This window comes from Trichechus manatus, unplaced genomic scaffold (assembly GCF_000243295.1).
Source record: "Trichechus manatus latirostris isolate Lorelei unplaced genomic scaffold, TriManLat1.0 scaffold00139, whole genome shotgun sequence".
NCBI lineage: Eukaryota > Metazoa > Chordata > Mammalia > Sirenia > Trichechidae > Trichechus > Trichechus manatus.
The window spans coordinates 4,123,354-4,136,478 of record NW_004444075.1 but is presented as its reverse complement, the minus strand read 5'-3'; the positions used below and the strand labels follow the sequence as shown (position 1 = coordinate 4,136,478).

At 41.2% G+C, this 13,125-nt stretch overlaps 1 protein-coding gene across 1 annotated transcript in view; it reads right to left on the bottom strand.

Annotated features, from left to right (window-relative positions):
• The window catches only part of SETD7 (SET domain containing 7, histone lysine methyltransferase), a 55,326-nt gene that overhangs the window by 12,284 nt on the left and 29,917 nt on the right, over positions 1-13,125 (bottom strand). The window contains exons 5-7 of the mRNA XM_004385480.3: positions 7,978-8,059; positions 4,885-5,002; positions 1,629-1,786 (exon numbers count right to left, since the gene is read on the bottom strand). Coding sequence (XP_004385537.1) covers positions 1,629-1,786; positions 4,885-5,002; positions 7,978-8,059 — 358 coding nt within the window. The remainder of the gene's footprint in view (positions 1-1,628; positions 1,787-4,884; positions 5,003-7,977; positions 8,060-13,125) is intronic.

The following is a 13,125-nucleotide window of genomic DNA, read 5'->3' as shown; positions in this document are numbered from 1 at the left end:
GAACTCAAAAGCTAATTTCATCATTTCTACTTGAGTTGATCCAGATAGCTGCCCTATGGGTAAGAGTAAGCCCCCACTGATGGAGGTTCTCAGGCAGAGGTTCAGGAAGCAGCTACAAGGGAAGGCTCAAACACTTAGAGAGTGGTAGGATTATTTGATTTTTTAAATAACAGCTTTATTGAGACATAGCTGATGTATCACTATATTCACCATGTTAAAGTGCACAATTCAGTGGTTTTTAGTATATTCATAGAGTTATGCAACTATCACCACTATTTAATTTTAGAACATTTTCATCACCCACAAAAGAAACCCCCCTACTCATTAGCAGTCACCCTTCATTCGCCAAGCTCCTCAGCACCTGGCAACCACTCATCTATTTCTGTCTCTATGGATTTGCCTATTCTGGACATTTCACATAAATGGAACCATACACTATTTGGTCCTTTGTGATTGGCTTCTTTCACTTAGAATAATGTTTTTCAAGATTCACCCATGTTGTAGCATGTATCAGAACTTCATTCCTTTTTATTGCCAAATAATAGGGACTATTTGATTTTATAAGGATCCCTGGTGGCACTGCGGTTAAGCACTTGTCTGCTAACCTAAAGGTGAGCAGTTTGCATCCACCAGCCACTCCGCGGGATAAAGATGTGGCAGTCTGCTTCTGTAAAGATTCGCAGCCTTGTAACCTTATGGGGCAGTTCTACTCTGTCCTATAGGGTTGCTACAAGTCACAATCAACTCAACGGCAATGGGTTTGGTTTAGTTTATTTGGTTATATAGGTATCTTCCAATACCGAGACCTCTCATCCTAGGCTTAGGATTTTATTTTTCTCCTTCCTTTCACATCATAAAAGGGTTCCCTCATCTTCTCCATTGTACAGAGTAGTTTCAATTTTTACTATTATTTTCAATAACACTATCTTTCATTTTTCAGAATGAGAAAATCGAAGGACAAGAAAAGCAACAATAAAACGGCAACCCCTAAGCATAGTACTTCCACAGCATTTTAACTCTTCCATGCACTTCTCCATTTCTTAGCTCGCCAAGGCCAGGGAGTGGGGGAGTTTAGACTTTTGAGTTTCAAGTCATAACCCTGAAGCCTGTGGTACCTCTGCCCTTGGTTATTCTGGGACAGGAAAGCTGGTGATAGGGAACCCAAGGTTGAGTAAGGACAGTGTTGATGTGTTGTAAGGCTGTTAACCACTGTCAAAGGGCAACATGTGTACTAACTGTTTAATAAGAAACTATTTTGTTCTGTAAGCCTTCATCTAAAGTGAGAATAGCAGCACAATTGGAAGAGCACAGTCGATGTCACTGAACTGTTCATGTAGAAATTTTTGAAATGGTGTATCTTTGGCTATGTATATTTTCACCAGGAAAAAAAAAAGGTCAAGAAAGGAGAGGGTTGACATGTCGTGGGGTTGTTAATCAATGTCATAAAACAATATGTGTACTACTGTTTAATGAGAAACTATTTGTTCTGTAAACCTTCACGATTAAAAAAAAAAAAAAAAATTCAAGGCCATTCTTGATATGTGGGGGGAAAAACACCTTCTACATGGCCCCTCCAGACCCAAAAGCCTGAGCCGGAGACGGAAGCCAGAGCTCGGTGTCATACTTACATATCATAGACGCAGTTTGGAGTAAAGGAGTGATTTGCCTTGTGTCCCAAGGAGGCACAGTACTTGGATACATGGTTGTAGGGCTCAGGCACATCAATGACCGTCTCTTCATCGAGGGAGAGAGTGTTCCCGTTAAGGGCCCAGTCCCTGCTATCAACCTGCCAGAAAATAAGAAATCAAACATCAGAGAGGACCTTTCTCCCAAGAGCTGAAAGGATGTCAAGGATATTAACTCATTTATCCTTAATTTAAACTTCATGATGTGATGGCTAGGGGTGTGAGAAGAGCCCAGGGCATCCCTCCACACACTGACAGTGCCAACGGTGTATCTGGGCAGCATCAGGCAGTTCAGCTTAGTATATGTTGATTTTTTCCCTTATATATATATTTTTAAAAAGGATTTCAAGTCCCTTACAAAGACACACAAAAATACAACCAGATAACTTGAATTAAAATAAGTGAGGAAGATGAGACAAAGGGAAAACAAAATCAAGAACATCCAACGGAACCAGGAACATAAGAAAGCACTCCAGGGAAGTCACAATCAATCCAACCAATTAAGTAGGTGCTGTCGAGTTGACTCCAACTCAAGGAGACCCCATGTGTGTCAGGGTAGAACTGTGCTCCATAGGGTTTTCAACGGCTGGTGTTTTAGAAGTAGATCACCAGGCCTTTCTTCCAAGGCACCTCTGCATGGACTTGAACTTGCAATCTTTCAGTTAGCAGCCAAGCATGTTAACTGTTTGCACCACCCAGGGACTCCTGTAGCCAATTACTGGTGAGCTCTCTCATCTATAACAGGGTTCACTATCACAGTGCACCCATCAGGCTTCTCCCTCTCCAAACCACTCCTGACCAACAAACCCCAGGATCTGTTAATGCCAGCAACAGCGTTTTGGAGCAAACAGGATCACGTTTTCATACAAAACTATAGACTCTCAGAGGTATACCATCTCTCCCGCCTCTAAATTATAATTATGCTTTTATTTGTAGCTGATATTCATTCAATAGATATTTATTGAGTGCTACCATGTCCCAGGGAGCCCTGGTGGAGCAGTGGTTAAGAGCTTGGCTGCTAACCAAAAGGTCCGCAGTTTGAATCCACTGGCCACTCCTTGAAAACCCAATGGGGCAGTTCTACTCTGTCCTACATGGTCACTGTAAGTTGGCAATGGGTTTGGTTTTGGTTTTACCATGTCCCAGGCACTGATCTAGGTGCAGATGATACAGAGGTGACCAAAAGCAAAAAAAAAAACAAAACCAAATTATGGATCTTAATATTCTAGATTTGTCATATGATACTGACACAACACTTGGTATCATCTACCTTATGTTGGCGCTAGTTGTGTTTTTTTTTTTTAAAAAAAAAAAATCTCCCCAACAGATTCTAAATTTCGTGAGGGCAAGGATAGTGTCTCACTCATTTATATAGCACAGCGGGCTAGGTTTCAGCACGGAGCCAGATTCTGCTATTTGAAATCCTACTCGAACTCTGCTACTTACTAGCTTTGTGACCTTGGCAAAGCTGGTTAACCTCTTTGGGCTTCAGTTTCCTCATCTGTGAAATGTTTGTTGAATGAACAAATTATACATCAACATCCTGAAGCTAGCTTTCATAGGCTGAATTTCTTGGACTTTTCATATACTGCCAACAGAGAGGTCCAGGGCCATCGTGTGGGGACACCATCTGCCAGACCACAGCTCGGTTTAAGTGCATTGCCATTTTTGTCTGTGCAACTTCTTTGAACATGAAATAATTCTACTTATCGTTTCACAGAAATAAGCAAAAGAGTAAAAACATGGATGTGTGATATTAGCAATAAACATAAGTCCCACATACTTAATTACAAGTGAGACCAAGATGAAAATCACTCTTTATGTTAAAAGTATCAAATCTTTGCCTTCAAACAGACACTTAGAGAAATTAATTGTGAAATGAAGGACCAAAACCAAAAACCCTATATAAAATCTTGGAAATATATCAAAGATTGTGTCTTAAAGGCAAGAGTTCATTCAACTCTTTAGCTTTTTATTTTTATTTGGAAATGGAACCCTTCCTGACAAGAGGTCAGCTATTGTTTGATTATGATACAAAGAACTAGATTTGGCCTTTGTCTTCGGTTTCCTGAAAGACAGATCTTGGAATTCCCTAGCTATCTAGGTGCCTTTATTATGTAAAACCTCTGATCAGCGCCTGAAAATGAGTGCAAACAAGTGGGTGCTCCAAAGACCCCACCTGGCCCTCAGGGAGAGAGGGGCATAACTCAGTCATACGTTTTCAGTGATTCAATCAGTCATGACTATGCAGTGAAGCCAAAAGCCCTGAACACAGAAGTTCCATGGGCTTCCTGTATTAGCGAGAACATCCATGCATGCAAGAAGGTGGCACATCCCTGGGGACAATGGAGGCCTCATACTGGGCCCCCTACAAAGCCTTGCCTGATGCGTCTCTTCATCTGTACCCTTTTTGGTTATAATAAATGGGTAACAATAAGGACGGTAATAGTCTCCATGAATTCCATGCACTGTTCTAGAGAGTTAATGAACCAACAAGGGGCAATGAGCCGGGCTGGTGTCTGCCTACTTGGAATTTGGAATGACAGAGTCCTTTAACTTGTGACCCACCTCTGGGTGGCTGGGGGAAGAGAGAAAGGCTGTGTGGATGGTCGATTAAAAGGACAGAGTCCCTCTAACTTGTAAGGTCTGACCTAACTCTGGGTGGTTAGGGCCAAGAGAGGCTGCCACATGGGTGGCTGATGATGAGGATGATGGAGATGTGGAAAGGTAAAGACTGGATCAATTTCCAGGTGGGAAATGGATTCATGATGATCCTTACCACGCAGTTAGCAATAAAGGTGGGATTCTCCCATCTTGTGCCTTTATTAGTGCAATGATTTTTACACAAACAGAAGTAGGGGGCATTCCTACAAAGCACCCTGGCCAAAATCAAACATTAATTATTGACTGAGTCCAACTGGATTTCAAATTTTCAAATATTGGGTACAATGCAATTACTGTCTCATTGACGGCACCATCCTCCTTTCTATAAAATAGTTGTAAAACTTAAAAAAAATCATATTAAGGCTCAAAATAAAGAGAAGGAAAATAATTTAACCAATCAGTTTTACAAAAAGCCAATATATTTGTTCCTTTATACTTGTGAATACTGAAGTAAAGGACTAATGAGAAAATTAAGGGTATTTGAAACAAAGCCTTTTAACCAACTAAATTGGTGTTCCATTTCTACCCCACTCACCTCCTGGTGTGTAATTCGGACTCCATTATAAAAAGACATAACAGTATTAGGTCCCACAGCTACCTTGGAAAACAGTCCTTCTCCAGCACTGGAAATGAGAGATTCAGCAACATAAACCCTAAATAGAAAAAAAAAAAAAAAGTACAATAATGACTTTTTTATTTTGATGTTACTCCCTGTCTTAGTCATCTAGTGCTGCTGTAACAAAAATACCACAAGTGGATGGCTTTAACAAATAGAAATTTATTTTCTCACAGTCTAGTAGGCTATAAGTCCAAATTCTGGCTATCAGCTCCAGGGGAAGGCTTTCTCTTCTCTCTTAGCTCTGGAGGAAGGTCCTTGTCATCAATCTTCCCTTGGTCTAGGAGCTTCTCTGAGCAGGAACCTCAAGTCCAAAGGACATGCTCTACTCCCGGTGCTGCTTTCTTGGTGGTATGAGGTCCCCCGTCTCTCTGCTCGCTTCTCTCTTTTATATCTCAAAAGAGATTGGCTTAAAACACTATCTAATCTTGTAGATCTCACCAACATAACTGTCGCTAATTCATCTCACTAACAACACAGTGACAGGATTTACAACACACAGGGAAATCACATCAGATTCCAAAATGGTAGACAATCACACAATACTGAGAATCATGACCTAGCTAAGTTGACAGATATTTTTTGAGGACACAATTCAATCCATGACATTCCCTAAATCAACCCCCAAAATATTATTATGGCTACTGAATCCAAAATGTCAGCTCATAATAACTAATGAGGAAGGAAGAGAGAAGGAAAAATTTTGACAACATTTGGCAAAAAAAAAAAAAAAAAAAAGTTGGCATTGGAAATTGAAGAGTAGTTATGTCTCTTTTAGCAGTGGTGTTTAAAATTTACTTGCTAATAAGAGGATTATTGTTATTATATATTCATAAAACTACTTGCTACTTGCTATGGGGTCTTTTTTTAGGAGAATTTTATATTTTTAGTCAATGACAATTTTCCATCCAGTAAGGGCAAGTAAAACACTTTTCAAAGGTGATTAAAACTGTACCAATGTCTGTCAATGCTAAAAGGAGGGAAAGACTATTTTAGTTAAGCCCCAAGATGAATCTTTTACATGAAAGACCAACAAGCAGAATTAATAAAATATATCCAATAATAATTACTTCCCAAGAAAAGAGTTTATAACTGAGGGCAGCTAACTGTGGCCCAAGGGCCAAATCTATCTGCCTGTGCCCACTGTTGGAAATAAAGTTATACTGGAACACAGCCACACCTATTTGTTTAATATTATCTATGACTATTTTCCCACTAAAATGTTGAGTAGTTGTAACAGAGACCTATGGCTCATAAAGACAAAAATATTTACTCTCTGGCCTTTTAGGAAAAATTTCGCCAACCACACTGGTTTATAAGAAGAGAAAACAACACTGGTGATTATGGAACTAGATTTAATAGGAGAGTATATTCCTCTTCAACAATTATTTCAGTTCTTTGGACACATCTGAAACTGGTCATCTGTAATTTTTGTTACATGGATCTTATGCTTATTTTGTCGATTGGTGGACTGAATTCTGATTTCCAAGTCTATACTCACTCTGATAGAATCATACATCTTGTCACTTTGCCATGTGACTTTGTGGTACCTCTCCTCAGAGTAGCTGGAAGAGATATTCTTTCTCTGCTGACTTTGGCTTGGCCGTATGATCTGCTTTGCTAATGGAATGTGGGCAGAAGTGACTGAGTGCCAGGTCTAGAGCATTAAAAGGCGCGGCAAGTTCCAGCCAGCCTTCTCCAGAGCTTCTGTTTATCTCCACGTGAAGAAGATGCCCCAGGGAACTACTGTTCCTTTACCCTGGGTCTTGGAATGAAGACATGTAAAACAGACCTGAACCCAACTTGAAACCTGGAGTCCAGCCTAGTCCACCTGGGCCTAGCCAAAATGGCTGAGCCTCAGACAACCTACAGAAACACGAGTGTAAAATAAAATGTTTGCTTCTGTAAAGTACTGGTAGTTTTAAGGGCATTAGCAGCATCACAAAGACTAAAACATATGGTTATGGTGCTGTTGTGTTTGGGGACAAGAGACCAAACCCTTCCTTTTGTAAATGGGCCACAGTTTCATGTCAAAAAAGAGGCCTTTCATTGTGTCAAACCACAGCCTGGGAAAGAGGCCTATTTCTCAGATGGGAACAGAAACCGAGTGGGAGATAAGCCATGCTTACAAAGAGCAAGGCAATGAGAAAACCAACTCAGGATGACACCCTTACTCAAAAACAGGCCAGTTGCTGGGCAGTAACAATCCCAGGTAAGGTACCAAAGAATCCACACCAAGAATCCAGAATTTAGCTGTCTTTATAGATGAAAGATGAAATGGGACAGGATTTGACACTCTGGGAGTGAGCTTATACAATCAGAAACTGGTATGTTTTTATGCTTCTTACATTCACCTTAGTGAATAGGGACATTATCTTGGGTAAAAGGAGGCATTATGCACTTAGGGGACACTGAGTGTCTGTCAGGGTGATGGAAAAATTTGGAAACAGTTAATGGTGATGGTTGAGCAATATGAAGAACATTTAATGTCACTGAACTGTACATGCAAAGATTATAGAAATGGCAAATGTTTTGTTACCTATATATTTACCATAATTTAAAAAAAAAAAAAAGGTATTCTGGTCCATGCCTAGGCTAGAACTTTGAGGAGTGTGAAATGCACCCTCCCAGGCCAGCAGGTGGCTTCAACATAAACTGTGGTGCTAGGGTCCCAAGAAAGGGGACACTTCAGCAGGCACAGCTGGCTCCTTGGTCCAACTGCTCTTTCTACAGAGGTTTTCAGTCAGGATGGACACATGGGCTGTTGTGTGCTCATGGGTGGAGAAACTCTCTTACAGGGACAGATTCTATATGAGAATAAAACCTGCTTCCTCAGAATATATGAGTACTGATTTGGAGGATTCTCAAATAAAAAGGATATTTTAATGAAGAGCTTGGTCTGGCTATGACTCTGGCCTGAGCCGAGAGCCACAGAGGCAGCCTTAGGTCCCTCCACCAGGGTCATTTAACCTCAGATAAACAGTGCAACTTAAAACCAAGAAACAAAAATACCTCTCTGATTCATAAGGATCTGGAAGAAGAGCACTGGTAGAAATGCAGGATGAAGTTGACTTATCGAAATGGTACACGGAACCTAAGAAACAAACAAAAGTATCAGTACAGGTAGAGTTATAAAAGAACATTTAAGACATTTCTCTCTCTACGAGACAAGAGGGAGTTAAATAACTGAACATGTTATTCAAGTTACACCAACTAGAATGAAACTCTTCAATGTAATGGATAGCTTTTAGATTTGCTCTTAAGTTTTATTTTTAGGTCTTAATGAACAACCATGAGGTGTATCTCTTAAAATCCCTATGTGTTCTTGAATTTTCTTTATTCAAATGATTTAAAAGATGTTAGTATAATTAAAATTTTTAATCAAGAAAATGCTTTGTCATATTTTGAGATCTCTCTGGTCAGATCAGATTGGCCAATGGCTCTTAAACTGTGTTGTGGTTTTCTTCACAGCAGATACAGGCTGTAGAATACAACAACCCAGCCCTGGCAATTTCTTCCTTCACCAAAAATAAACTTTGAGTCTCATGAGAATTAAGGAGCACAGAGCTACATTTGATAAAGCATTAACAAAGTCATCTTATTTCTATTAAGGTGTATCAGAAGCCGATTAGTAATTTATTCCAGAAATGAAGTATGCACCATTCTACAACTAACATTGGTTTCTGCAAATGATTAGCCTTCAAGAATACTCACAGACCATAACAACCCCACAGACCACAGTGAAGACATATGATGGCCCTGAAGGCTTACAGGGTAAAGAAACAGGTTTTAGAACTGGAGGGTAAATTATTTAGGTCCTAGGATATCACTAATAATTCCATTAGGCAGTTCCTTAATGGTTTCCAATGGATGAGCATTTCTGGTCCTTTCTGGTTCTTTGCCCAACCAAAACCCAATCTAACGCCTCACACCGAGAGTTAGAAAACAATCCATATCAGTCAGCCTCTAACCAGCATACAAAACCATCTGAGTATTTCAAAGAGAAGGATTTAATTCAGGGAATTGGCTGCATAGGAAAGGGAAGAGCTGAGAAACCAAACAGGGGCAAGTGAGGAACCTAGATATCAGCAAGAGCAAGAAGCCGGCTGCCCATCCCTCAGGACACAAAGGCGAGGGTGGTGTCACTGGACCTCAAGGGCTGGGGTAACCCAGGGGAAGCTGGAACCATGGTGGGCCCTCCTGGTGGGAGATGGAACCTGGAGGACACAGGCCACTGCTGGAGATGCTGCTTGATGCAGACAGGGCTTCTCCCTGATCCCTTCCCTCTCTCCATCTCCTGCCAGTGCCTCCCTTTGGCCAGACCCAGCCAGAAGCCAGATGCCACAGAAATCTGGGAAATTCTGCCTGCGAGGAGCAGAAGCTTCCTGCAATAAAAGTGAAACAGGAAAAGGACAAGGAATGCATCTGAGAGCAAACCAGTTCTGGATTTACACACAATCCATTAAAGGAATTTTGTTAAAAAAAAATAAAAATTATCAAATTTCTCTGTGGAACACCTGTTCTAGGGTCAGGAAGTTATTCTGTGAACTTCTATCGCCTTCTGTACACTAAAAGTTTCATCACAAATGTACTAAGTGCCAACAACATGTAAAGCACTATGTTAGGGGCTGTGCAGCATCAAATAGGAATAACATCTGTTCCTGCTTTCAGGGAGCTTACAGCATCCTCTCTAACGTATGCTCTCCTTCCTCCACTCCCACAGACAGGGCCTATGCTCCAGGAGCCCCTGGGTGGTACAGTTAATGTGCTTGGCTGCTAATTAAAAGGTGTCTTAGTTATCTAGTGCTGCTATAACAGAAATTCCAAAAGTGAGTGGCTTTAACAAAAAGAAATTTATTTTCTCACAGTTTAAGAGGCTAGAAGTCTGAATTCAGGGTACCGGCTCTACAGGAAGGCTTTCTCTCTGTCAGCTCAGAGGAAGGTCCTTGTCTCTGAGCTTTTGCTCCTGGGTGATCTTCATGAGGCTTGGCATCTCTCTTCCCCCATCTCTGCTTCTCTTGCCTGTTTGCTTAATCTCTTTTATATCTCAAAAGAGTCTGACTCAAGATATACCCTAATCCTGCCTTATTAATATAACAAACACAACCTAATCCTGCCTCATTAACGTAACAAATGCAACCCATTGGCAAATGGGATTATAACCACAGGCAGAGGTTAGGATTTCCAACACATATTTTGGGGGGACACAATTCATAACAAAAGGTTAAAAGTCTGAGTCCACCCAGAAGTGCCTCAGAAGAAAGGCCTGGCAATCTACTTCCAAAAAAATCAGCCATTGAAAACCCCATGGAGCACAGTTCTACTCTAACAAGCATGGGGTCTCCATGAATCAGAGTCAACTCCACAGCAACTGGTTACTCTCCAGGGCAACAGAACATGTCCTGTTACTTTTCTTCCTTTCCGTTATAGCTTATGCCATCCCCTTTGTTTAGAATTCATTCATTCACTCAACAAACATTAACTGTAAGAGATGAGCCAAGCCTTAAAGACAGAGTAGGAATCAACCAGGGAAATGAGTTTATATGTGGCGGGGTAAAGAGATGAGGCAAGAAACAAGAAAAAATTCTAGCCACAGGCATAGATGAGAAAAGCAAGTGAAGAACTAGAAGCAGTTTGTGGTTACGGAAGCAAAGAGAGAAAGGATGTGTCAGGAGAAGAGGCCAGTGAGGGGGCAGGCCATAAAGTGCTTTATGTGCAATATTTGTGTTGTGTTCCTCCCCCTCCCCCAACCACAAGATACGCATCATCCTAGAACTAACATGGAGCCCTGGTCGCGCAGTAGTTAAGAGCTCAGCTGCTAAACGAAAGGTCGGCAGCTTGAATCCACCAGCCGCTCCTTGGAAACCCTATGGGCAGTTTTACTCTGTCCTATAGGGTCACTATGAGTCGGTGTCATGGATTGAATTATGTCCCCCCAGAAATGTGTGTATCAATTTGGCTGGGCCATGATTCCTGGTATTGTGTGATTTTTCTATATGTTGTAAATCCTGCCTCTATGATGTTACTGAGGGAAGATGGGCGGCAGTTGTGTTAGTGACGCAGGACTCGATCTACAATGTTAGATTCTGTCTTGAGGCAATCTCTTGAGATATAAAAGAGAGAAGCGAGCGGAGAGACAGGGGGACGTCATACCATCACAAAAGCAGTGCCAGGAGCAGAGTGCATTCTTTGGACCCAGGGTCCCGGGGCAGAGAAGCTCCTAGTCCTAGGGAACATTGATGAGAAGGTGATAGAGAAAGCCCTCCCCTGGAGCTGATGCCCTGAATTTGGACTTTTAGCCTACTTGACTATGAAGAAATAAATTTCTCTTTGTTAAAGCCATCTGCTTGTGGTATTTCTGTTATAGCAACACTAGATGACTAAGATAGTCGGAATCTACTCCATAGCAACAGGTTTTTTTCTTTTTCTTTTGGGGGGGGTGGTTAGAACTAACATTGGTTGTTATTACATTGTTATGTAGATGGTCACATGACCCTGTGTAGTGGGTTGAATTATGTCCTCCAAATTCTAACCTGCGTACCTGTGAATGTGACCTTATTTGGAAATAAGGACTTTGCAGATGTAATCAAGTTGAGTTCATGCTGGATTAGGGTGAGCCCTAATCCTATATGACTAGTGTCCTTATAAAGTGAGGAGAGGACACAGAGAAACACACGAAGGGAAGAAGGCCATCTGAAGATGGAGGCAGAGACTGGAGTGATATAGCTACAAGCCAAGGAACACCAAAGATTGCCAGGAATTAACAGAAGCTAGAAGAGGCAAGGAAGGATTCTTCCCAAGAGCCTTCAGAGGGGGCATGACCCTGCCAACACTTTGATTTTGAAGTTCTGGTCTTCAGAACTGTGAGAAAACAAATTTCTGTTCTTTTAAGCCACCTAGATTGTCATACTTTGTTCTGGTAACCCTAGGAAACTAATATAGTCGGTAAAACCTAACCTACTGGCCAGCTAGCAGGTGAATAGGTGTAAGTGAAAGGAGTGGAGGAGGGACCCAAATGTGGCAGAACACCAGGGTAAAGACCTACACAGTTCTTCCGAGTTATCCAAAGTGGTCATGGTTTCTACTATCTTGAGGCCCAAATTATTCAACATTTCCTTACGACAGATTCCCTGAGTAGTGTAAACAGTGAGTGGTTAACACACTCGGATGTTAACTGAAAGGCTGGAGGTTCAAGTCCACCCAGAGGCAACTCAGAAGAAAGGGCCTGCAATCTATTTCTGAAAAATCAGCCACTGAAAACCCTACAGAACACAGTTCTACTCTTAACACACATGGGGTTGCCATAAGTCGAAGTCAACTTGATGGCAACAGTCTTGTTTTGTCTTTCTCTTAAAATACCTAAGACCTGCCAGAATCTTATCAATAAATTCCCTTCCTCCTCCTCCTTGTCTTGCCTTAAGTTACTTTCACGAGGGTGTCTATTATTTGCAATCAGGAATCCTAAGAAAAATAATTATTCCTTGCACCGTAGAATGATCCTCCTCACCTCTCAAAATTTGTTTGTTGTTTATACAAGCACAATATAATAACAACAGTAACTTTCATGATGGTGTTCTATAGGTTGGTGTTGTGTGCTGTCAAGTCGATTTTGAATTATAGCGACCCTATATGACAGAGAAGAACTGTGAATATTCCCATTCTATAGATGAAGAGGAAACCCTGGTGGCGTCATGGTTAAGTGCTACAGCTGCTAACCAAAAGGTCGGCAGTTCAAATTCACCAGGAGCTCCTTGGAAACTCTACGGGGCAGTTCTACTCTGTCCTATGGGCCGCTATGAGTTGGAATCAACTGGACGGCAATGGGTTTTTTTAAATAAATGAAGAAACAGATTCTGAAAAGATAAATAACTTGCCGAAGACCATAATCCAGTAAAGGTTAGCACTGGAATTCAAATTAGGCGACTCTTAGGTTCAGGGCTCTCTGCACTAAAAATGCCGCCACTTCTAAAGTTTTAAAACTTGCATCACCACCCAGCACCCTCCCCCTCCCCCTTCCCCTGCCCTGAGTCTCATTTTGAAACACTGTAACACTGTCCTGTTTTAGAACATATGTGAAGAGCACAGATATTAGAATTTGAAATTCAAAGATTATTGCTTCACTTTTTTTCAAACTAAACACTTAAATTTTGGAATAATTTT